The sequence below is a fragment of the Choloepus didactylus genome, chromosome 2 (genome assembly GCF_015220235.1).
Source record: "Choloepus didactylus isolate mChoDid1 chromosome 2, mChoDid1.pri, whole genome shotgun sequence".
Taxonomy (NCBI): Eukaryota; Metazoa; Chordata; class Mammalia; order Pilosa; family Megalonychidae; genus Choloepus; species Choloepus didactylus.
The window spans coordinates 22,288,823-22,316,732 of record NC_051308.1 but is presented as its reverse complement, the minus strand read 5'-3'; the positions used below and the strand labels follow the sequence as shown (position 1 = coordinate 22,316,732).

General features: G+C 34.9%; 1 protein-coding gene across 5 annotated transcripts in view; it reads right to left on the bottom strand.

Moving 5' to 3' along the window:
- The window catches only part of RYR2 (ryanodine receptor 2), a 769,122-nt gene that overhangs the window by 246,329 nt on the left and 494,883 nt on the right, over positions 1 to 27,910 (bottom strand). For all 5 annotated transcript variants that reach the window (XM_037821856.1, XM_037821863.1, XM_037821872.1 and 2 more), the window contains exons 27-34: positions 19,883 to 20,091; positions 17,795 to 17,969; positions 5,312 to 5,520; positions 4,494 to 4,846; positions 3,788 to 3,902; positions 2,605 to 2,765; positions 644 to 803; positions 182 to 268 (exon numbers count right to left, since the gene is read on the bottom strand). In XM_037821856.1, the coding sequence (XP_037677784.1) occupies positions 182 to 268; positions 644 to 803; positions 2,605 to 2,765; positions 3,788 to 3,902; positions 4,494 to 4,846; positions 5,312 to 5,520; positions 17,795 to 17,969; positions 19,883 to 20,091 (1,469 nt within the window). The remainder of the gene's footprint in view (positions 1 to 181; positions 269 to 643; positions 804 to 2,604; positions 2,766 to 3,787; positions 3,903 to 4,493; positions 4,847 to 5,311; positions 5,521 to 17,794; positions 17,970 to 19,882; positions 20,092 to 27,910) is intronic.

Sequence of the window (27,910 nt, the reverse complement as noted above, 5' to 3'; positions counted from 1 at the left end):
TGTATACTCTGGTGATCTGAAAGAGATTATCAGATTTTTCAAACAAAGCTACTCTTCAGTTAAGGAATGATTTTTAAAAATTTCATCCAAGTGCTATTAAAATGCTGAACTCAATTAAGAAGAACTAAATGCCCTAATAGAAAATAATCCAAATACTATACCAGGAATGAGTCTTTCTTACCTTTATTCTTCCTAATTCAAACTGGAACACATTGGGACTTGTAGCTTGTGCAAAAACTGCAGGAAATAATTTTGTACTTGGCTCCACCTTAAGTAGACAAATAGATTTAACAATATTAGTTAAATAAAGTAAAGAAAATACATACTTCTAAGGAAAAAATTAAAGAAGCTGGCCGGAGATTTTTTCTTTCTGTCATTTGGACATCCCCTTTCAACAATTAGAGTACTTTACTATTTGAGTATTTTTAGAGGAATGAACTGTGAACAGTTTTGGAGGCTTAAGGCACTGTTATTATTCAAACAAATAAAAATGCAAAATTAATTCATTTCTTTTTCATTTTCTTCTAATTTTTAATTTACTTTTATTTTACTTTTTGATCTTAAAAAAAAAAAATGTTTCTCTTTATTGGGCAAAAAATAAGCTTCCCTCCCTAGAAACATGAGGCCATCAATGAACACATACCTGATAATATGTGCTCAATTCTTTGCCATTAGCAGTAAATGTGAGCAACCCGCTGGCAGTATCCACCACACAGCCGATCTCCAGTCCGTTATTGTTGCGTCCCTGCCCAGGGCTCATACTCTCACCCGCACACACCATATAGCAGTTGCTGCGTTTGATGCTGAATTTCAAAAAAAAGCAAAAAATAGGAAAACATTTTTATCCTTGTACAAGCACAGACATAAGAGAAAGCATGTACATTTGCACACTAAACCTAAATTATGCTGTGCAAGCAACAAGCTCATGCTGAAATGGGATAGGTGCACAATGGGCCTGATTCTCTGATTCTGAGCAAAACTCCATTGGTTTTAGTGGAAATTCTGATGCAGGTCTTACATGTCTCTAAATTTCACACCTAACGAAGACAGGTCAAAAAGTCTGAATCAAGTAACAACTGACCTGCACCTTCCCTCAAAAACACTCAAACCAAACTGGACCTTTTTCTGAGGTTCAAAAAAGCTTATTTAAACATCATCCAAATTTGTAATTTCAGTCTCATGATTTGTACTACTCATTCCAAGATGAGAAGCATCAGTTTCAAAACATTTATGAAACTACTTAGACAGTTCTACATGAGCCACCATTGAATCAATACATTAAAAAATTTGGCTATAATTAATGCCCCTTTATGGACAATTCCCAGTGATCTGTTATGAGAGAAAAACTTGGAATACACACAAAATCAGTGAAATTAACAATAAAACCCCACTTGACCTTGACCCTTTAACTAAGCTTTTACCAGAGATGGTAACAAACTTAAGTGATTTTAACCTTGCCTCCATTCGCTTTCTCTTTCACTATACAGTGAATGTACTAATTAGAGTAGCAAGAAAAGGCCAGAGAAGCAAACAGGAGAAAAAGAACAAGAAGGCTGGGAGAAAGTCAATTTTTGAATAATCAAAAGTCAGCTAAGCTACATTTTTTTTTTTTTACCAATTACATAAGAGTCAACAATCTTTCCCTACCCTTTATTCCTCTTAACAAAATTATCTGTTACCCCGTTTCTATACTGAGTTAATCCCTTGTATTGTTGTCATCTCTGAAAATCAGATATGCCCCCCAAGAAATTTCTAGAGACTTGTCGTTCTTAGTCCCATACTGAATAAAGCATTCTTCATTCAGGATTTTTGCTAGGACGAGTATTGTAGGTGCAGGGCGCCATTATGTTTCAAGTGCTACAACGTGAAGGCAGGAGAGTGCGTTTCCCAGTCACCAGAAATGATGGTGCAGATATAGGAGAAAAGCAACATTATGGAGAGCTCTTTCTATAAGACCTGTCACGGCAGATCAGAAAGGATGAATGGGCACAAAAAGGTGGATATGAATGGTAAGATCTTCTCTTGTCTTAAAATCTGCAAGGAAGATGGCCTTCACTGTTTTAAAGGTTTGGTTTGAGTTTGATTTGTTTTACAGATGAAAAAGGATGGCACAGAAAGTTTAACTGACTTACCCAAAGCCACACAGCAAGTCAATGGCAAAGCTGAGGAAAGAACCCACTACTCCTCAGTCCGAGTTCAAATGTGTCCACCTGGACTAAACAACTAGCCCACACTGTCCCTCACATGTATCTCCCACCACATAACCAGTTCCCAAGATACATATTAGATCATACATTAAATGCTTCATATTCACCCATCTCTGATCCCTAAAACAAAGGCTAAGTATTGATAACCCAAGCTATTAGTCATGTACAATGTTACCTAAACTAATATATAATTATTACCCAAAAGGAATGTACTACTCTTTATTTTTCATTTTTAATATACTGTGACTCCTTACTCATTTGTATGAGTTACAAAAACCATTGAAATTAATTGTTTGATGATATTGTTCCCATAAACAGAAATACCATCCTGGACAAGAAATCTAAGAAAAAAAAATTACCTAGGTTTTTGTTGATATAAAAATGGAGAAAAACCAACCTTTCATGCACTTTTCCTTTTTCATCTCCTAAAGTGACTGTGACTGTACGAACTCTGTCCAAGTCAAAGCCTGTATCATACTGATGGAAGTCTGATGTAATCCAGCCCACCCAGACATTTGCAGGTTCTTGTCCAGGAAAGATTCTCACTGAGTAATAGTACTGTCAAGACAGCAAAAGCAAAGTTGTGGCAGAAAATAAAAATAAAAGCTTTGATTTGCAATGTTAATTGTTTTCTGAGTCTCTGAATTGCCTAATAATGTATTTCCTTTTTTAGAATCATTTGACCTAATTGAAATGTTATAGTCACAGAAGTCTGACATGGGGCAAAATGAGCAAAGTCTTATAACAAGGAGCCTGAATTAAATCAGAAACCACAGGAAAGAGAGAAAAGACATCTATCTGAGGAAGCATGCTAAATGATTTGAGGCTTTTTATTTTTCCAAGTATGTATGTATATATGTGCATCTGTGTGTGTACATACATACAACATATAATAGTATATTAATGTAATAAAATCATCAATCCCATAAGCAGGTAAACCTCAAATTCTTCAAGCTTGCAGGTACACTAATCTATAATAGAAGATTCTATACTTCCACCCACCTCCTTAAATACGCTCTGCCTCTCCTATCATTGTCCAATAATGAAGTAAAGCATTCAACATTCAGGATTTTTGCTAGGTACATACAATATTTCGACACCTTAAAACCATTTTGAAATAGTTCAGATCTAATACGTGAAATCAAACTCAAACATGGGAGCGCTCTACAAGGGACACAACTATGTATTCATTTGGCATTTGAAGAAAAGTAGTTAAAACCTTAAAACAGCAGATGGCAAAACCTGACCTGTACTAAAGTATGACGAATTACTTTCTTTTAATCATATCACTAAGACGATGAAAATTATATGTACTTAAAAGAGTCAAGTGGCAAAATTAAAATCTTGCCAAGAAACGGGATAGAAAAACTGGAGTTCCAGATGTCATTAAGGATACTTTTTTCCTAAAATAGTGCTTATTGCATAGAATACATTTTAACTTCTCAGCTCCTCAAATACATCTGAACATGCAAGAAAATAATTTTTAAAAAGAAGTTTGCTAAATAAGATGAATCAAATATACAAAATAAATCATAATAATTGGCAAAAAGAAATAAATGACAAAAGCTGCAACCTCATACCATGGATGTTTGCATTAAGTAATCATAGTCATCCCGATCGTCTGCAAGGACATCTTCAGTGAGTCTTGCAGAATGGCTTGTGCTATAATCTGGTTTAGTTCTTCTAAGCAAAAATCTGAAATGTGTTAGAGAACTAGGAATAAGGAACGTTAAAATGTTCTGTCCACTTACATCATGAACATGTAACCAATTAAGTAGAGTGGTTCTCTAGTAGGGCCAATTTTGTCCCCCTTCTAACCCCAGAGACATTTGGCAATGTCTGGAGACATTTTTGGTTGTCACTGTGGAGAGTGCTACTGGCATCTAAGATGCTGCTAAACATGCTTTAGTGTTCAGGGCATCCCTCCCACAACAAAAGAACTATCTGGCCCAAAGGGTCAATAGTCCTGAGGCTAAGAAACCCTGATTTAGTGCAAAAAAGGATGCCAATGTAACTTGCCTTCTTGCCCATAAAAAGTACTATTTAGAGAGAATAATCTACATTTCAACCAAGAATGTAAATACAGATATCTTTAAAAGTAAACCTTGGGATAAAATTATATCTATGCTAACAAATTCGATGACCAAGGGTTTTTTTTTTCCCCCACTGAACGCTTTGCACAATAAAAAGAAGGAACAAATTATCATTGGGAAATCCCTTACTTTCTATTGTACCCTCTCCACATAATAACCACATATCTCCAATTGTATTGCATATATTAATGACCTTTGTTTCAGACGAGAGGGCTTTTCTTGAGCATAATCTTTGTGGTTATTAAACTCTGATTTTGTAGTTTCTTTTTCCTTCTCAATCCGGTCGGGCACCAAATGGCCATGTGCTGTCTTCATTAAAACCTCAAAGTCAGAATCCACATCATAATCCTCCAAATCATTCTTGGGCCCAAAGAGGCTGGCACCAGGAAGCCCTCCTGCAGCAGTCTTAGAAAAGACTTCTGCACACTCGATTGGCATGCTCAGGCGATAAAACATGATATCAGTGCTGCTGTTCTGAGAACCAAAAGACTTCTGAGTAACCTTTAAACATGGGGAACTGTCTATGGTGCCGTCTATTCTGGTCACCTACCAAATGAAGAAGCAATAGTTTAAATGCTAGTAACCAGTTTCTATTTCCCAGTTCTAAAGACAATTAATGCATATGACATTTTCAGAAGCCCAAACATGGCCCACTTATGGCATCACTGTGTAAAAGAGATGATTAAACATGGAGAAGACTGCATTATGGGTATATTCATAGTCCTGCTACTAATTCAAAAGATGACTTGGGAAATTCATGTTACAACTGCACATATACAGATTGGGCCTGATATTGCCTGTATAAAAAGAGAATTGAGTATTCTTAATCAGTATAATCGGTTATTCATATAGTATCTTATATCAGAGCCAATCATAAGCTCAAGTTCCACTACTGTGTTACCCATCAGGGTCACCATTTTGAGTGACAATTGTCCAAGTAGGGACTCCCGCAGGTAAAATATTCAACTCCCGGCTTTTGGCAATGGTCTGATTTTTAAAGACAAAGCAAACCTCAATATGTTCATGGTTTGATGGAACTTGAAGAAATTGAGGAAGCCTCTTGCTTAGCCACATGGTAATATCCCTGTTTGTATTAACGGCAAACGGTTCATAGCCCTCTTGTAAGCCACAGATGGTGAAATACTTCAAGGTGCTGACATCCTTTCCAAAGTTCATCCTGCCCACTTGAGCCACACCAAGGCTACATACAGGTATGAATCCTACAAAGAAAAATGAAAATCAAAATCTTCATCATCAGCAGCATAAAATCCAGTTGGTATGGAATTACGAAAAGTACTGCTCCAAAACTCATCTTTGTGAGAGACAGCACCCTAAGTTGAACACAATAATGTGATAAAAAGACATTGAAATTAAGTATTAAACTCAAGGGCTGGAAGGTCAGTATGTGAATCATGGCATCATAATTTAAAGTTGTGGACCCCAGATGGGTCCCTTCTCTTACCCTCAATTTCTTCCGCAAAATGAAAAAACTGTTAAGCAGCCTCTCATCCACTGAGGATGCTAAAGTCCATCATAGAAGGAAATCTGAGCCCCACTGCCTGTTTGCTCAGGAGGACAAATGACTCTCTTATGCAGGAAAATAAGAAAGAAGTAAGTGCCAGAGGGATTTGCTTCTCTTTGCCTTGTTCTTCCATCTAGCTAAAGAGGTTGCTATGTACAAACACCAAACACAGTCTGAGTTACAGATTTCCTCATAACTCAAGGGAATATGAACAATTGATAGGTAAAATGTTAAAAGGTTTTCACCCACCAATAGCTGCTTTCAATCTCTGAAGTACTGAAGAATTTTGCCTCTTTTTCTGGAATACACTAGATCTAAGTATGAATATATATAAGACAGCAAAGAGTTTGAAAAATGATACTTCAAGATAGGAAAGTAGCAAGTTCAATCTCACAACCTCACTCTTTGTCCTTCAAGAAGATACATGCCAATCTTTAGAAGTAGTTGCCAAAGTCTTACTGAAATTCTCTATCTGTTGCCTTCCTTTCGATGCCACTACCATTGTAGATTAAGCTGGGCAATGCACATAACCTAAATAATTAAGATATAAAATCAAAAGAGTTGGTTAAAGTAAACAAGAAACTAAATCCAAAAGTAATAAGCAATAGACTACGTACGCTCAATAAAATAATTTCATAAGCTAATCTAATGGGTGGCAGGGTTAGCAAGTCTTTTCACTATTGAATGAAAGAGTGCATTACAATAACTCTTTGTTTGGGTTCTTTAGAATTGTCTTTGGTAGGGTGATGAGATATATATTTTTTGAGAGGTGGACTTTTAAACTGTCTCATTATGTGCTCTTCATGGTTTCTCTCTATACTATTTTACACAAAATTTCAAATATTCAGCACACTAAACAAAATCAGTATTTGAATGTGAACAACAAATTAGAGGATCTAACTTGTAGATCAAAAATTTAGTGTCCATGAAGTGTGGTTCCTAACAAAAAGGCATCACTTTTCACAAAGAGATTTGCAATTTGTTATATCGTCATGGTATTTTCTTCCTCCCTTGTTGAAATTAGTTACAGCTAAAACAATATATAAACACCGAAAATAACACAAGATGGTAAAAATGACTCCAATAATTCATATGATATCGCTCAGTTTGTATTCATCAATACATATTCAAATGAATGATAACATAATAGCAAGAACATATCCAGCTGTGTCCAAGGAAGTGTGAAAAAATTACAGCTGTGCCTGCAGCTGTGAGAATAAAATGCTAGTCAAGGGAAGTTATTTTAAACAAGTGTTACAACTAAAAGCAAAGGATTGGATAAACACAATAGATCTGAGACAGCTTCAACCATATTATATGGGCTAACAAGACAGAAACATCTTCTCAGACAGTATTCATCTATTTCTAACTATTTATTTGCAGAAGTGCTTAAGTTATGGAATACTTGGAAAATTCTGCAGAGTAGATATTAGGGTATTAGTAAAATTCTGCATAGTAGATATTAGGGTATTATATTAATATCTAAACTTTGCTGTATGTTTGAAATACTTTTGCTTAAAAAAATTAAACAGCTGGTTATATGAACAAAGATTTATGTCCTAAACTATTCACTATAGCTATGTTTACAATACTGGAATATTGTTTTGACAATAAATCTTTTTTCATGAGATGGAATACTATTTAGCATTTGAAAATCAGGTTTTTTTTAAAGGTTCATTAATGTATGGGAAAATACATTATTTGAAGCATTTGAAGAAAGAAAAATCTATAGTTTTATTCTTAAAGGTATGAAAACACTGGAAGAGAAGGTTTTTGCCAAAAAAGTTTCATAGCACTGGGATTTTCAACACTTTTTGCTCTTTTTTATCTCTCAATTTAACACACTTTCTTCAACAAATATGAATTTCCTTATCATAACAAGTGATAGCCTTAATTTATTTCATAAAATGAGATATCTCTCCATCTTTCTCATACAGAAATTTGTAAGAGTAAGTAATGTGGACATGAAATGTCCCAAACATTCAAGTTTTAATACTTGATGTTAGTGGGTATGTGATGACATCAATATCAGAATTCTTGCTAATAAAAGTAAAATTAGTACAAGATTTCTGTAAAGCAATTTGGCAATACACATTGCCATTGACCCATTTATTTACATATTTTATAAATACTTTTTGAGCAGTTCTCATGTGCCAGAAATTGGGAATCCAAAGGGAAACACAAAGGCCCTAGCCACAGAGTTCTCATGATGTAGTGAACTGAAAGACAAGTAAAGAAGTAGTATCAAAACAACCTGCTGACTCATCTAAGCAGATCGGGCACTAGAAGCAGAGCAAGAGTGAAGAGACAGGGGGAGGCAGTAAGGTTTTGCAGAAAAGTCACCATCTAAGAAGATGGCAGGTAGGCAGCACTATGATGTGACTGACACAGAGTTAGGAGTTGAACAGACCTGAATTCAAGTCTCGGCTCCACCACTTCTTAAGCTAACTGATCTTTGGCAAGTTAAGCTTGCTAAGCTTTGATCCTCTCTTCTGGAATACCAACCCCATATGATCTTGGTTTTAAAAATGAGACCCTGTATGTATAATGTTTAACGTGCATGCTCACTGAACTATATGAAAAAATGGAAAATAAAAAAGGAGAAAGGAAACTAAATAATCCATTATAAAAAAATGGTTAACCATGATATATCCACAAGACGGAATATGTGCAGCAATTAAAAATCATGTTTAGGGCTCATCAAAATAAAACTGTGAGACAGATAAAACAAATATACCCAAGATACAAACAATCGGTGATTCCAAGTGAAGAGTACACAAGTGTTCACTATACTATTCTTCCAACTTTTCTGAAGGGCAAATGCATCAAAATCAAAAGTTGGTAAAAAACAAAAAAAATTAATTTTGTTTAAAATACTTTTATGACTTGGGACCTTTATAATATCAAGTAAAGAAAAAGAGAAACAGAAAATCACATTTACAATATCATAATTATTTAAATGAAAGAGAAATACATTAAAAAATCAAGTTTCTCTCTGGGTAGTGGGAGTATATATAGTTTTTAACCATTTTCATTTTACTCTTTTGTATTTTCCAAATTTTCTACAAATATATTTTGCTTTTATATTTTAAAAATACTGTAATATTTTTCAGTTTTCAGCAGCTATCCTTGTAGATGGTATTTTTCTTTATCGTTTTGGCCCACTTTAAAGGAATGTATTCATGTAAGTACATCCATCAGTAGAAATTTTCTTATGTTTTTCTTTCTTTAATTTAAAGAAGCAGAATTTTAACTGTAAAAACTGAATCAGATTCTGACTTCTGAAGACACAGTTTTAATAAATGCCAACATAATAAAACAACCAATATCTTTAAAAGCTATATTTTTTAAATCAACGGAAATACACCAGTAATGAGTAGGATGGCAATGGGGTCAGAGGAAGACATGAAAAGTGGAGGGCGGCTACAACAGATACTGCCTTATTACCACACCATAAAGTCCTTAAGGAAAGGGCTAGGCCTTAGCCATGCCCATCTGTCCAGTAATTGGAAAAGGGCCCTCTACAATGAAGGTGACGACTTAATGAATGAAACAATCAGCACAGATGGCTCCATAATAGTAGCTAATGTTCCCTGAGTGTGTTTATCTGATGTCGTTCACATGCTTCCTCTGAGTGAATCCTCACAACCATTCAGTGAGATAAGAATCAGTATTACCATTTTCCACATAAGGAAACCAAAGTCTTAATTTAGATAACTTGCCCTCATAGACATAAGTGGCCAGAATAGAAACCCAAGTCTGGGTGATCCCCAGGTTCATGCTTTAAGCCCAAGTCCAGTAAATTTTTTCTATAAAGGGTCAAATAGTAAAAATTTTAGGCTTTGTGAGTCATACGCTGTCTGTCACAACTACTCAGTTCTGCCACTGTAACACAAAAGCATCTAATAGATAATTCATAAATGACTGCATGAGGTTGTACTCCAATAAAACTTTATTTACAAAAACAGCTGGTGGGCTGGACTTGGCCCTCAGGCTTAGTGTGACAATTCCAGCTCTAAGCTACTGCTCTACATTATCAGGTACCTCCATGCAGCAAACAATGAACACCTACCAGAAACTGTTCTAGGCACTAAGCTATAAAGAGAATTAAAAAACATCCCCTGACTTAATGGAGCGTACCTTTGAGTAGAAAAGACAAATAAGTAAATAAATATATGGTTAACTATATACATAATATAATGTCAGAAAATAATAAATGCTATCAAGACTGAATCCCTGGCATAAATTAAGACAGGCTGATACATGATATCATTTTACTAACTGCTTCAGGATAAAATATAACTGGGTCTCCATTTTTATTAATATAAAGCAGGCAGAACACACAAATATTCCAATACAATAGAACAGATTTCCACAAATACATGCACGCACCCTGGCATACACATAAATTTTTATCCTACCTTCCTGTCCTTTGTATTCTCAATATTCTACCCCAGCTACCTCAACTGACACCCTGCAAAAAACAGAGTCTGATGGTATCTATGGGAAGGTTTCTTCCTGTACTAGAATTTAAATTAGGTTACATAAGCCCAATTGGTTTCTTGGGCCAAAGCCAGATCCACCCTTAGTGTAAATCTGTTAAAATGGTAGCTACAACTTATGTTTAAGATGCTTCCTCCAACAAAAGACAGATGGCTTTGACAAATTTTAATTTTCCTCCTTTAATGAGCCTCTGTGCTCCAGAACAGAGGGAAATGTAACGATCAGGCAAGACCAGCAAAAAACTGGCAATCACAAAGATACAGGAGAGTGATGTCGGTGTGAAGTCTGTGCTTGGGGCTAAAACAAAAAGAAGATAAAGCAGATCACAAGTATATCAGCTTTCCCTAGGGACATACTGTTTCAGACGTTAAAATTTCTAAAACATGGTCAACTCAAACCAAATGGCCAAACACAGATAAAAATGGCCAAAATTATGCTAAAATATAAATCTGAAGTATTTGCTCTGAAGAAAAGGAAGGGTAACACATATTAGTAGCCAACTATGTGCAAGGTATTATATAAACCTTTTCCCAGATATTATTCTATATTAACCCCATTTTTCTACATGAGAAAACAAGAGTAGAACATTAAATACTTTGTCCAAGGTCCAACAGCTAGTTCAGTGGGATGCTAGGATTTGAACTGAATATGCTGAGAGGGAGGGTAAAAAACAAAAACAAAAACAAAAACAAAACCCATTTGCTTTAGATTTCTGGGAACTTTAGAACTGGAAGAGGAATGAAGAGATCATTTCCAATTAGAACTTTTATTTAAGGAAATGAAAACAGAGAGGTTATTTGTCCAAAGTCCCACAGATTGGTCTGGATACTAGGCTTCAGACACTAAATCTGTTGCTCCCAACCCATTTGGGCTTAGAAAATCAATTGACAAACCCGCTAAAATGAGGTCTTAGGGAATTAATTATGATGCAAGTATATGACTAGGATTTTTTTTCATGCATTTAAAAAAAATTTTTTACTAGAGCAGTTGTAGGTTTATAGAAAAACCATATACCCCACCACCACCCCACATAGTTTTCCCTACATTACCATTTTGCACTAGTGTTGCCTCTGCACTAGTGTTGCCTCTGTTACATCCAGTGAAACAATTATACTATTAACTATAGTCCATAGTTTATAGAAGTGACTAGGATTTTGATTTTTACTCTGAATACTATTTTAAAGTCATCACACTCTCTCCATCAATCCAAAACCAAAGAAAAGAAAAATTTACTATATATAAGGCTCTTGCAACCTTTTTTTCTAACTGATTCTTTGATCTCTTCAGTAAAATTTAAAACCATCCAACATTAAATCTTCCCAACTAGAGATCTTGTTGTTTGGCTCTACCACATTAATACACATTTATTCTATTTTAGTGCCTATGAAAAATAATAATTTAGTGCCTCTTAATATTAATTTTGGTTACCCAAGTTATCCAACATTAGACCCTTTAAACTGTATTAGTCTGCCAAAAAATTCATCATATTATTACTACCCTGTAAAAAGCCATACACCAGCTAGGCCAGTGATTCTACAATCCACAATAAAATGAAAAATAATACAGTAAGTTTTTTGATAAGTTGAATATCTGAATTTTAAAGACAGTCCTTTATTTTGAGATTATGGTCTTCCTTTTGAATTAAATAAAATAAAGGTAATTGTAGTTATCATTTCTTTCCTACTATTACTTGGCAACATTTCAACCTTAAAACACCCCACCCAGGCACTAGGCTCTTGGTACTATACGTGAATATCGTTCTTTCTAGTACCTCAAACAAATTCACTATATGAAAAACTGCCAATTTGAAAATTATATCACTAATCACCTACCGGATTTAATCATTCTCAAAATGGCCTCTAAGATACTAATGTCTTCTGTTCCCCAGCACACAAAACTGTCAATTAACTAGTGAGTTTAACCTAAGCCAAGTATAATTTTCACTGATTATACCAATTATTTTAAATTGAATTTTTCCAAATAACATGTTTTTTAAGTAATATATCAATAAACTGAAAATGTAAATTAAATAATAATATGAAATTTAACTCTAAATATTCAAAATAAAAGTTCTAATTGCCAAAGCACTCATTAAACATGGTATATATTAGAGTGATTCAAGGATTAAAAGTTTTATTCCCGGAAACTCCAAAGAATTTCTAAGATAGCTCTTATTTCTTATTTTAGAGACAACTAAGATAATCCATATTCTGGTTCCAACATCTTTATATTATTTAGAATTTGTATACCTATAACTGTATGTCCACAAAAATCACCTAAAGCCCAACCCGCTTTCTTGTTTGCTTAGATTCCCCCTCTGCAGTGCCTCGTAGTCCTGATTTTTTCTGCCTCCAACGAGAGCTAACTCATTTCCAAGAATGAGTTATTTTCCTAGGCCTGTAACATAATGGCAGATTATACAGAATGACACTACAGGTGTTGGAATAGAGCCAGGAAATCGGTATTTGGGGATGGTGGCAGACCACCTAAGCTTAATTCATGCTATTGAAAACCACTCTTTGGTATAAGTCACATATGTCCATCAACAACTTAACTGTCATAGTATTTCAATTAAGGATAAAAAGAGTATTGTAAATACAGACTGACAGTTCTATATCCTGGTTTCATTTTTTTTCCCAAGAAAACAGCATAATAAAATCAATAATAGAAAGTTATTCCTCTTCCTTTTTTCATCAGAGGTCTTTTCTGCCTAAAGCTATGCAGAAAGAAATCCCATGATGTCTCATAGCACCAGTATTCAGTTTTGTGTGTGTGTATACATACATACACATATTTACATAACCTGAGGAACATGACATTTTCTTTACTTACAGAAGAGCTGACAAGGTTGGAAAAGCTACAGTGTAATGAGGCATTTACACAAGACATTTACTCACAGCATACTGTATAAAATGCAGGTGATGTCCAAGCATAAGTAATTATTTTTTCACCACATGGCAAGGTTTTAAATGACTCTATTACTTGTTTGAAATTGAAGATATGATTAGCTCTTGAAGCTATTGGTAACATGAGGATATGCCCATAAGAGTAAAAAAAAAAAAAGATTAGTAGCGATATATGTGTAGAGGGCAAGGGATGGAAAAATGCTTTCCATTCAGGATTCTGTATCTATCAGCAGACACATCTCCAAAGTCACCATTGCCGAGCCCCAGACAAACCCTGAAGTAATCTTTGGGTTACAAGAATTTGAATTCTACTTTATGAGGAGCTTCTTTTAAAACTCCTAAAAGGTATTTCTTCTTTTTAGTTTTCCTTATGGGAACAGTTGGAATTTCATTCATCTCAGAATGAGCCAAGTATCACCAGAGGTGAGATCTTGTCATCGTCACACAAGAACGTTGGTTCACATTGCATAAGTTCTTCTTACGGATTCCAAGTTTTATACCATGGAAAATTTTGTGCATCATTTTCCCTTTGATGTATTGACATCAATTTATTGTTGGATAAATTTGATCTCACCTGTACTGTTTTCACTGATGTTCTTTTGTCCTTACCATTCTCATTTTTTTTGGTTTTATTGTTGTTTTATATTGCTTTCCTTACATTGAAAATTGAAATTACATAAATATTGGGTAAATTATTTACATTGTTTGAAGGAATGTTCAGTTAAACTATTTGACAATGAAGAAAGAACTTGAGTAGAGCAGATAAACAACCAAATTAAGGACAATTATAGAAGGGAAATGCTTTTTAGGTGGCAGTATAACTATGCTAACTATTGACATAATTTTAGGGGGGGTTAGAATTGTTTTAGTACAAATGAGGTTTATTTTAGGAGCTCAGGAATGCACATTTTTCTCTATTGAAATTAATGTTAATCAGTTTTGACCTGTAGAAATTTGCCCTATGCGTGTTTTTTTCAGGGATGAATTATCTTCATAAGGCAAGGGAAGAGGGCACAAGGCAAAGAAAAAGCATAATTTGTTATTAGTTGGTATTTGAGACTCAAATTATGATTTTTTTTTTGGTAAACTGAGCTGGACCAAGTGTGAACTATAATCTCTCCTTTTGTTTCTCCAGAGACAGAGGTAAAAAGCTAACTACTTGGGCTTCTTGGCTGCTTTACTCTAGGCTGAAATCCAAATCTCAGCCTTTGAGATTTTACCATGCTGATGATACAAAAGAGCAAGGGAAGACAAACCAAACCCAAAAGTTTCACAAAGAAAAGCCCATTTCTCCCTGTAGCCTAGAGAAGTGTAAGCCATTTGCTTCAGTATTCTTCCATGAGGTCTCAGAACTGATCCTAAGGATGGCGGGCAGGGAGAAGATACTGTAGAGAGAACATGTGGCCCCCAAGGTTGTAGAAAGGCATATGAGACTCCAATAAGGTAAATCCAAAAGGGAGATGGGGAGCAATAAGCATTCCTGTTCAGAAATCATTTGAAAGGGAATCTCTTATCATGTAGGCGTATATTGGGACATGGTAGAGAACCCTCCCTTTGAAGACAGTGTTACAGATTGAGACAACGTGTATTTTCCAATACAGATCACCACCTTTAACAGTTCCATGTATTAAATGGTTTATCCTTTCCCCAGCATTCTGGCATGCCACCTCAGTCATATCCTAAGATTCCATATGTGCTGGTGTGTTTCTGGTATATCTATTACATCTGATTGGTCAATTTGTCTACCACTACACTAATGCCACTCTTGCTAATGACTTCAGATTCATGAAAAACCCCGACATCTGGTAGGGCAAATACCCCCTCTCTGCTCTTCTTCTTCAGAAGTAGTCTAGATATTTAACCCTTTATCTTTCCATATATATTTGAGAATTATCATACAAAATCCCATGAAAAATGTGTTGGAATTTTGATTGACAGAGCTTAGTCTATAGATTGAACCCATAAATCAATTTTGGATCTGTTAAAGAAGACTGCTTGATGTTGTCTTACTGGTTCCTATTCAGTAAACAGGCACAAAGGGTGACTGTTTCAGTTTGCTAAAGTTACTGAAATGCAAAATATCAGACATGGATTTGTTTTTCCAATGGGGGTTTATTAGTTCACAAATTTACAGTTCTAAGGCCATGAAAATATCTCAATTAAGGCATCAATAGTAGGATACTTTCTCTGAAGAAAGGCTGATGGCATCAGGGGTTCCTCTGTCACCTGGGAAGGCACACGGCCAGAGTCTGCTGGGCCTCTCCCAGGGTTAGCTTCCTGCTTCCGCTGCTTTCTCCAAAATATCTCTGGGCTTCTGTCTTAGCTTTTCTCTCTCAGCTCCTGTGCATCCTCACTTGTTCTCCCAAGACATTTCCTTCTAAGCATCTGGGGGTCATCTCTTGGCTTCTTCAGGGCAAACTCTTGGATTTCATCTCTTAGCTTCTCTCCTGGTTCTGGTTTCAACAGCTGTCTCCAAAATGTCTCTGGATGTTTTCTCTCTAAGCATCTCTGAGCATTCTCCATAATGTCTCTGCCTTTTATTCTTTCATAGAGGACACCGAGAAGGAAGATTAAGACCCATCTTGAATGGGTGAGGTCATTTCTCCATGGAAACAATCTAATCAAAATGTCCCACCCACAATTGGTGGGTCCCATCTCCATGAAAACAACCTAATCAAAAGATCCCACCCACAATAGATCTGCTCCCCCAAGACTGGATTAAAAGAACATAGACTTTTATGTGGTAAATAACAGATTCAAACCAGCACAGTGACCTAGGATAGTTTTTTGAGTCTGAGGGTTTAGGTGACCTCTACAAAGCCCCTTAGTTAGTGTATTGGTTTTCTATTGCTGCGTAACAAACTACCACAAATTTAACAACTTAACATAACACACACTTCTATTCTCATAGTTATGTAGGTCAGAAGTCTGGGCACAGCATGACAGGGTTCTCTGCTCAGGGTCTCCCCAGGCTGGAATCAAGTATCAGCTGAGTCTGCCTTCTCCCCTGGAGTGTGGGGTCTTCTTCAAAGCTCCCTGGTTTTGACAGAATACATTTCCTTGTTGTTGTAGGACTCAAGTCTCTGTTTTCTGGCTGGATGTGAACTGGGGGCTATTCTCAACATAGACATATCTATGTTTATCCATGTGACCGGCACATATAGATAACTCTGAGGAAAAGAAGCCTCAAACTTGCTCTGCTACTTTGACACTCCTAAAGACATACTAGAGAAAGGGTGATGGGCAGTGGGAGAGTTAGAAGGCCAATTTCACCACCCAAGATACAGGTGTTCAAAACAGAAATTAAGTTATAAAAATGTAAAATGCCCATTTATTTTGAAAATCTGTGTCTGGAAAATGAAGTTCATACCTGCTCAAAAGCTTGTTAAATGAACAGAAATTAATGCAAATAATGAGCTGGCTAACATTTTGAGGAACAGTCACAAGTTGTAGTATATTGAAAATATTAATTGAGGTATATTTTTAAATCTAAGTAGGTTATATTCAAACAGGATATATTCAAAAGCCATTCTGGAAAAAAATGTGTTAGCTCATTTTAAAAGGATACATTTATAAAATATTTTATTAAATATTATCTAGTTTGTATGCTCTAGAGCAGCACTGTCCTTTAGAAATTTCTGCGATGATGGCAATGTTCCATATCCACACTGTGCAACAGGGGAGCCACTAGTTCCTCATAAATATTGAGCACTGGAAATGTAGCTTAATGTGACTGATAAACTCAATTTTATCTTCATTTAACTAAATTTAAATTGCTCTATGTGCCTAGTGACCACTTTACTGGAAGTGTAGCTCTGAAAATTGAATGCCGCCTTCCCAAACTCCTTTCACCTCTCCTTCAAAACCTTGCTCAATGGTCATCTTGGAGTCCCACAGACAGAGTTATTTGCTCCCTGCATTGTGCTTCCATAGAACATTCTTCATTGCTTTATTTTAGAATTTATCTGCTGAACAGAAATATAGGTGTCACTTCCCCCAGCAAACTGTGATCTCCTTAAACACAGAACATTGGTTTATTCATCTTTGTCACCTCAGCATATTGCAGACATGGTAGGTTCTCATTAAATTTATGTGAAATGAATGAATGGAGAGAGGCAATAAGTGGCTGATTAAACAGGGAAGTCCTAAATTAAAACTTAACGTTTGTAGAAAACTATCCTTTTCCTCCCATTTATCTTCTAATTCACACTCAGAAAAGCCATTTCTGCTATATTGAAATCCTAGCTAAAGAGTGCAGATAGCATTTCTGCTAAGGTAATTTCAAGGGTGTCTGACCAAATAAGCCATATAACACCAGTGATTTAAATTGCTCTATGTGCCTAGTGACCACTTTACTGGAAGTGCAGCTCTGAAAATTGAATGCCACCTTCCCAAACTCCTTTCACCTCTCCTTCAAAACCATGCTCAATGGTCATCTTGGAGTCCCATGCAACTCATGTGCTCACTCACCCTCAAACAAAAGATGGATGGTCATAAAGCTTGAGAACAAATATCTTCATTATACTGCAAATTTGAACACAGCACAAAATGCAGTGCACTTACCCTCACCAACCTCAAAGTCCTTGAAAGCCAATTCTGAACCAGAATCATCAAGAAGGATTTCACCATTCAGTGTGAACATCATGGTGTGTTCATTCATGTCAACCATACACCCAACTATGTCGCCTGCTTGCCAAGAGCGGCCATAATGCTCATTGCCCTGGTGCCACCGCTGGGCCTAAGGAGGAAAGAAGAGCCGCTTGTCACAGAATAAGCCAACAAAAGAGCACACGGCCACCCACTCACTGGCATTTCTCACCATCAGCCACTTCTATTAAAGCAGATGACAGCCATGAACTCTAGCTAGGATATCTACTTACTGCAATGTCTTAAGTGATACAGAGTTGTCTAGGAATTTTAAGTCCCTGATATTAACTTGATATGGTATTGAATCTTGTGAAAAAACCCAAGTATTATTTCATGATTTTGAGAGATGATTATTTTATAAGTCTAACCTCAGATACTTTCTACTAAATGAAAAACTTTATGTCTTCACAATTTTCTTTTCTCATTACAATGAACGCTTTCTTGGGAATGTTTTTTTTTTTTTTTCCTCTACTCCCACAAATACAAAGAATTATAAGCTGGAAACTAAGTTGGGAGTTTATCACTGAAAATGACATTCTAATTTTCACCTATTTCAGAATAAAGTTCTATTTCCTGGGACCAATACCATTAAGTCAACAAATGATCATCTAGAAACATTTGAGTTATATACTAAAACCAAAGACAAAAGCTTAAAATCAAACCTAAAAATTTCTTTAGATATTTGTTGAAATAACAAGCTAAATGTTGAACATACAGATCAACATACATCAGATTAACGAATCTTCGAGTAATAAATACAATTGAAACACAATTTTGATAAACATGACTTCTGGATCTACAAGTATATTCCAATAATTTACAGTTATAAAATTAGTTGTACTTATTATTTTACTGGAAAAAATCTTTTCATTTTTCCATTAAGCACTACCTTCATACTGATTTTATGTGTACCAGGATCAATGCAAAACAATGTTAAGAGTCTTCAAGCATAACACACTGTCCTTTTTAAAAACTAAATTAGGTATCAAATAGTATCAAATTTTTCTATCTGTAATAAAAAACAGAATTCCAGAAATGTGATGGTTCACAACAAAGTGGCTCAATTGTCCTAGGAGACACAATACTAATTTCTAGTCTAGAGATACTTTCCCGCAAAGGTCATAACACTTGAAAACCCAATTGTCGAATCTCTTCATATTTCTTATTTATTCTAATCTTCTTTCTTTTTCTAAATTAAAAAATATTTTTTCTCATATGAAAAGGAAATCAAATTCATTGAAGAAAGTAAAAAAATATGAGATAAAAGAAAATAATACATCTAGAATTTCATCAACTAGAAATGACTATTAGTATCCTAATGGGGCTATATATATACATATTTTTAAATTTTAAAATATTTATATACACACAGAATAGCATGTTAATATTTATCTAATATTAAATATTGAATATTAATAAATAATAGTTAATAATAAATAATATAAATAAAAAATAAATAATACTTAATAAAGTCAGCACTCAACAACTTTTCCCCCAGCTTAAGAAATATAAATTTCTAATAAAGTCCAAAATTTACATTTTTGGTGATTATAAAAACATGTGCCTTAAACATCCTTGTTGCTATTAAATCTGTACATGTATCATTAATTATTGCTTAAGGATAAATTCCTTACATGAAATTGCTGCATCAAAGTATATGCATTTTTTCTTAGTATATGTATGTATTTTTACGACTTTTGATAGATAGGGATGGTTCATATTCTTGACAATCATGGAGAAGCAATGTTTTACTTCTTGAATTTCACTGAGTTCATGGGGTGGGGGAGAAGTCTTTTGAGACGACAAGGATGTTTTTAAAAAACATCTACGGACTGTTTTTTAAAGTTTGTGCTCTGGGAAGTACTGTTTTCACTATACTACCAAAAGGAATACCAGAAAAAAATATAATGGGAAGCTATATTATTTACATGCCTGGTCTACAGGGGCCTAGAAAATTAGGAGCATACAAAATTTGGTGCCGGGTGCAGAGCAGAGTCCACTCACCTTGAAGCCGTCGAAAGCGAAAGCACGCTCATCAGAGCCGAGCTCCTGATCGGGTTGGCAGCCTGGTCTGCTCCAGCCGACTCTCATGTCTCCAGCCGTGACAGTCTCAAATTCAAAATACCACCTTCCTGCCTTGACAGCATAGGTCTTCTCAGCACGGAAGATTCGGAACCTTTCCCCTGTGCCACTACACACCTCAGCTCTGGCAGCTGTGAATGTTAGAGAGATTTGGGTGAACACTGGGTGGGAAACTGAAAGATAAGGGAGCATGTCACATAACTTCAGGAAATAAATTTATGGTGTTGCTGATAAGGACACTTTCTATACCTTGCCTCACATTTTACAAAGTATCTACGTATTTATGATCGGCTACTGTCAGAGGGGAGCAATCTGATGAAGTGAAAAATATGAGGGCTCCATTGGGAGAAACTATTGTCCAAACCTCAATAACTCTGTAGGGGTAGGGGATGTTAGCTCCTTTTCTGGAGGGAACTAGATTTAGAAGAACACCTACAAGCCCCTTGGTGGCTTGGTAGTGGAAGACAAGATGACCTTGAGAGCATGGACTGAAAGAAGACAATAAAAGACCTAAATAGTTCTGTTGAAGAACTGAATAGACATTTTATGGAAGCAAGAGGAGAGGGAAGAAGCAGCAATGAAGACGATAGAGAGACAGCAACAAGAGGAAGCTATACACAGGAAAGAACGGTAGCCAACGACGAATTTCCCTGACAAGGTGTCTAAGGGACTCTAAAGAATGAGGGTATCTACTGTCCAATTTAATTTTTTGTTCTTTTCACTGATGTGAGATAAAACTTTTCCATTGTCCCAAATCTTCATTGTAATCTAAAACACATACAAAAGTAGTGTGGACAAGATCTGTGGAAAATAAAATTTTAAAGTGTCAGAATCCAACGTCAGGACCCATGTGGTGCAAAGGGAATAGAATTATCTGCAGGAAATGAGACAAGTAAGATTGAGGGGTCCAGGAGTGTAAAAACTCTGAGTTAGGAACTCAGGGAGAGAATTCAGAGCCAGAATGACTTTGAGAATGTAATCCCCTAGGAAATCACAAGGCATGGGGACCTAAGATCCACTGCATTTGTATCTCAAAGAATGGGATGAACTCAGCTAGTCTTAGGTTAGATACTGATGAAGAAATTTAAAACTTGACCAAGGTCACACAATTTATTTATCCTTGACCAATAAATGGCAGGATTCGGTAGCTGTCTAACGCTAAAGCCTGAGTTCTTTCCACTCTGCTATGCTGCCTCCAGGACCTGGCACATAATAAGTAGATACTAGTTAAATATTCATTCTCATCTTTCGTCCTTTGAAGAGTTGGGAAAGACCTTATATATAATAAAAGTTTAATAACAGTATAACTATTGATTTGATATGACCAAATTCAAACTAAAAAAAATAATCTAGATAAGCTCTAAAGATCACCAATAAACAAACAGCTAGATCATATATAACAATTTAAGATACTTGCAGTAAAGAAAAATGGATTAAGAGTTCCTACACATAACAGGATATTAATGATATGCTCAATAAGTGCTTTTTGAGAATGGAGGTAGTGATTAAAGAACACAAGGCTGAACTGTATCTACTGATTAACCTTTCAAAAATGGGTTAAGGCTCTGAATAAGCAACACTTAGCCTTTTCATCTCTTCTCCACATACACACACATACACATATTTGACAGCCTGGCTTGCTCTAGCTGATTCTCAAGTCTCCAGCAGTGATAGCCTCAAATTCAAAATACCACCTTGCACACAGTCATGCACACAAACACACACACACTCACATACTAATCAATACATTCAAACATCTTATTGAAAAATATATGCATGACACTGTCAAAAATATGAATTTAAAATGCCATATTAAAATAGATCCAAATGCTTGGACAAGAAAACATTTGCTTTTGAAACTTTCAAACTGAGGATGGAAAGGGTTCTGAGTGAGACAGGTAAACATCTGTATAGTGGGGTAAAAAATTCTCATTTCCGTTACTTAGTAAAGATAAGATAGAAACTACTTGTTGACTAAAAAGTACTGTCAAATTTCATGATATTTCAAATTTCATGATATTTAAAGGCAGTTAAATTAAATTAAAAGCTGCAACACTAAAACAAAACAAAATAAAAAAACAAGAAAAGTCCAATTTTCATTCAGAGTTAGTAGTTTCTCAAGATACAGCTGATGTGTTGTTTCTTTAAATCACAGGAGTAATCTGCTCTAAACAAATCTAAGAAATATAGAATATAAACTATGAACAACACAGACATTTGGAAATTATTTTTCAACAGGTAAAAATGTCCTCAGGTAGTCATTTTTAGTTATGCCAACAGTTGGAAATAAAATCTTACTTTAAATCCTACTATACACAAACAGAGTCAACTCTCAATTTTCCCAGTATGAATATTCAGTTTTTTCTAAAACGAAACAACTGAAACATCCCAGGTTCACTGTCCCCCTATTATGTTTCCAGGGCACTGCCTTCACAATTATGCAGTGTGCTCACAGAATGCAAATAAATCTTAATATTAGCCTAAGTCAAATGTTTTGGGAGGCAAATTTCCTGAAAAATATAACATCTCAAAAGCCCACTAAAAATTTCTCCTGATATTAAGATACACCACTAATCCCCTCCACTGATACGGGTAATAAAAAAATCTGGGGACTATAGGGAGATCATACAGTGAAAAGCTGTCATGATGGAGAATTTCTTTTAGCTCTGGTATTTATTTTTTTCTTACCTTAAGCTGTGGAACTTTCTTTCAATCAACTATACTCATAATGAACTTGAAAAGAACATGCTAGTCATAGACACCATCATGCAAAGGACTTCACAGTAATTAACTTTTTTCTCCTCTTTTTCTTTTTTTTCCTCCCTTCCTCCCTTCCTTTCTCTCTCTCTCCTTTCCTTCCTTCTTTCAACTTTCATAGATTTTCATCACAATGCCTGTAGAGTCCACATATCTCATATACTCTATCTCTGAGATTTGTTTAGGTCAAATAGCAACAGTGATTTAAACACGCAACAAATCAACATTCTCTTTCTTGAGAAAATACTAACAGTAAATGAAAATCTGGATCCAAAGAAGTTAAAAAATAAAAAAAATAAAAAAGACTCAGGCAATCTGTAACCAGATTTGTTTTTCATCTTCTATAGCATCAAGTGCCTGAGCACAAAGTGGGTGTTCCATAAATATCTGCTGAATTGAATCTAGGGAAAAAGACTCCCCCAAAACATGAATTCAGGAGCCCAAGCAAACAGCTAACATGCAGCACCACAGTCAAATAGCAGAGACTCACACCCCACCCCCGCCCTTAAACATGCAGTTCTGATTGATTTTAAACACTCTATATTCATATTTGTTTGATGCACAATTCTAATTCATGTAAGTGTGGCATATAACTGATTTTTACATTAGGACTGTGAACATAATAATTGACAAAAATGAAAGCAGATACAATCCTAATACACATTATCAAGGCCGTTGGTACACAGAATAGAAAAAAAATTCAAGAATTGCCCTTTTAACAACCCCCCTTTAAGAGTGAGGGCAAGGTCTGAGTCAAGCCAAGGTCCCTGGTACTCCACAGATCTGGCACAGAGAGGGCTCACAACCAAAGACTAATCCAACAGGTCCTAAAAGAAGCGCTCCCAAGCATACACTTAAAAGACACTAGCCACTAGAGGGCACTCAAGATCTAATTATGTATTAAAATTACAAGTGACTTATAACAACCTATGAAGGAAGGCATGGGAGTCTCTTTAAAAATTTGCACATATTGAAAATCCTTTAGGTGTTTATATAATACGAAAGAAATTATTGATAATAAACAATTATCCTTTCAATCTCCTAGGATTATTTGTAATTAAGAAATTCAACCCTTGAAAACCTGTAAATGATTACAAATAATATACATTTCCAAGTATCTTAAAATAATTTAGAACAATACTCCGAAATAGACAGTTCAAAGACTGACTTCACATTTAATCTTCTGACAACTAGGAAATACATTAAAACCCTGATTACATAGGTTTAGATTCAATTTTATCAAACTTTTAATGCCCTTAACTTTTTTAATGTCAGTGAGAACAATACAGCCAATTATAAATTAATCTTTCTAATCTCATCTTAATGATAACCAGATTTATTTTGCTTTAGATCATAAAATATCTCACATACATCTTTTAATTTCCATTTTTACCTTCCTTGTTCAGAATATCACAATCTTTCCAAACCCTTTCAACCGGTCTCTGTATCTCCAGGCCCTGTCCTTCCATCTATCCTTTCACACCATCACCACAGTTACACTGCTAATGTAAACTATGCTCACACACCAATCTCTTCCGCTAAATTCTCATGTGCTGGTACTTCTTGCATAAACTTAATCACACTTCTTACATGGATGTTCAAGGTAATCCTAATATCTTTGTACCTAATATCATAGTCTTAATATCTTTCTGCCTTCATCTATTACTGTTCTTTCCCCCACATTTATAAGGGGGAATTAACATTTCAGCCTAACTAGGCTATTAGCCATTCCTCAACTCTTCCTATACTTTAACACATCTGAAAGGAATATCCTTTGTGATAGTAATCTCTATGTATTGAAATTTTGAGCCCTTCAATATCTAACTTATATAATAGAAAATCTAAAGAGTACTCAAATCAATTAAAGAAATTAGATTCATAAATAAATAGTTTTCATACAGAATAAAATTCCAGGCTCAGATGGTTTCGATGCTAAATTCTATTAAACATTTTAGGAAGAAATAATACAAAACAAACACAAATTCTTTCACAAAGTAGAGGAGGAGAGAACACATATGAGGCCAGCATTACACAGATATCAAAACCTGTCAAAAACAATACAAGAAAAGAAAATTACATACCAATATTCCATGTAAACACAGATGGAAAAATCCTTAACAAAATATTAGCAAAGAGAATCTAGCAATATATAAAAAAGGATAATACATCATGACACAGTAGAGTTATCCTAGGAATGCAAAGTTGGTTTAACATCCCAAACAATCAATGTTATTCATGATATTAGAAGAATAAATAAGAAAAATATATAATTTTCTCAATATATGGCAAAAAAATATTTGACAAAATTCAACACCTCACTTGTGATAAAAGCTCTCAGCAAACAAGGAATAGAAAGAACTTTCTTCAATGTAAAAAATGTCATCTGTGAAAAACCTAGAGTTAACAGCATAATTAATGATGAGCATTAAAACTGTTTTCTCTTTAGACAGGGAATAAGGCAAGGATAATCTCTCATCACTTCTATTCAACATTGTAACAAAGTCTTTGCCAGTTCATTAAGTAAAAAAGACAAAAAAAAAAAAAGCCATGAAGATTACAAAGGAAAACAGTGAAATTGTCTTTTTCTTCAGAACTCGTGTGTGTGTATAGAAAGTCTATGGATTTACGAAAGAAAAATAAGAACTGATAAATAAATTTATTAACTCACAGGATACAACATAAATATACAAATCTCCGTGTTTCTCAATTTAACAATGAACAATTGAAAAATGAAATGAAATGAAAACTAATCTCATTTGTAAGAATATCAGATACAGGAAATACATCTAATAAATGATGTGCCAGACCTCTATAATGAAAACTACAAGACAATGCATTTTAATATGTCAATTCTCTTCCAAACTGATCTATAAATTCAACTACAATCCCAGTCAAAATCCAACTGCGTTGACTCTTAAATGTATATAGAAATGAAAAGGAAGCAGAAGAGTGAAGAAGCCCTTAAAAAAGAAGAAAAACTTCAGAGGACTTACCCTACGTGACTTCAAAACTTATAAAAACTCAATGTGGCTTTCATAGTTATATCTATAGATCAATAAGACAGAGCAGATAGTCCAGAAAGAGATGCATGAATATATGGTCAATAGACATTTGACACAGTTGCCAAGGTACTTTACTGGATGAAGGATAACTGTTTCAATGAATGGTGTTGGAACAGCTAGATAACCATCTGGACAGAAAAAAAAAAAAAGCTAAATTAAAAAAAAAATTATAAATTAAGAAAATGTAGAAGGAAATCTTTGTGATGTTTGCAAAGGAAAGATTTCTTAGGGCATGCAACACCCACTTGTAAAGCAAAAAATAAGTAAATTAAACTTCATCAAATTTAAGAATTTCTGCTCTTTGAAAGCTCTCATTAAGAAACAAAGCAAGCCACAAACTGGGAGAAAATATCTGCAATATCTGATATAGTGCTTATGTTCAGAATATAGAACACTTAAAATTCAATAAAAAGAAGACCAATCACCCAATGTTTAACATGGACAGAAGATCTGAACAAAGACTTCACGAAAGAAGATATACCAATAGCCAATAATTACAAGAAAAGTCATCAACATTGTTTTTTATAAGGAAACTGCAAATTAAAACCACAATAAGATACTGTCCCACACCCACCAAAATGGTTAAAAACAGAAAGATTCACCAACCATTCTTAGTCAGGATGTGGGAGCAACTCAATATATTGCAACCTCATATATTGGTTGTGGGAGAATAATTTGCAGAACTGATTAGAAGTTTCTTATAAAAGTAAACATATACCTATTCTATGGTCCAGCACAGGATACCTATACCCCTAGAGAAATGAAAACATAAGTCTACCAAAAGACTAGTATATGAACATTCATAATAGCTGTATTCATAACAGACAAAAACATGAAGCGACTCACATCATCATCAATGGAGAATGGATAAACAAAATGAAGTATACTTGAACAATGGAATCCTACTCAGCAATAATTTTTGTGATAAACATAACAACATGTATGGCTGCAAAAACATTATATTGAACAAAAGAAGCCAGATACAAAAATACATATTGCAATGATTACATTTATACAAAGTACATGAAGAGGCAAACTTAATCTATGATGATAGAAGCCAAAAAGTAGTTACATTGCTGGGGAAGAAGGTGTCGCTTGGAAAGGGGCAGGAGAGAATTTTCTGGAATGATAGAAAGGTTTGATATGTTGTTTTGGGAGGTTCTTCCTTTTGTCTACTCAAATGTCAGAATTCACCAGTTTGCAAATTTAGGATCTGTGCCTTTTAAGTAAATATATCTCAATTTAAAAATATAATAATAAAAGGATCCAATAGGCCTGAGGACATACTCTATATCAGACAGTCGTATACCTCTTTCCGATTTCTATTTCTTGGCCTAGAAGCCTTTTATTGTATATTTCCATCCAGGTGATATGTGGACTACATACATTTTAAGGCAGGCATCTGTTCGGTATCCCGCACACCTTGTAATATCTGGCTTATAATAAGAGTGTACCCAATATCTGTAGTTACAAAGCTGAACTCAAGATAAACAAGATGCCATATAATGATTATGAACGGTACTATTATCAAGTGAACATCTAATTTTACTTGCAGCAAAATAAGGATCAATAACTACTAAGATCTCTTGGAATACTAATACTTACTCAACTCAAAAGACTAATTTCTGGAGTCAGAATGTCTTGCATCTACCACTTAGTAAAATGGAAAACACATAAGTCTCTGAATCTCAGCTTTCTTATCTGTAAAATGAGCAAAACACAAGTACCATCCTCAAGGAGTTACTGTGAGGATTAAATAAGAATGTAAAGGTCATAGAAACAGTTGTCGCACATGATGAGCATTAACTATATAAATATTAGCTATTATTACTTTAAGATCTAGATTCATTCTTATGCACTGATACCATACTGATAATATTAGTCATTACAGGATATTGGGGTAGACTTAAAAAAAAAAAACAAAAAAAACTTTTGTCAAAAAATATAGGAAGACTGGTTGAGGTTGGGGGGAGCGGTTTACAAGATTAGAATCAGTTAAAGGACTACTATTGGTACATACTACTGAAGCTACCCTGCGAGATGGGTCTAATGCACCAGGTGCATCCTGGGGCAGGTGAAAGAAACACTATTTCAAACCACTGGCCTAAATTGGACAAATCAGAGTACTCGA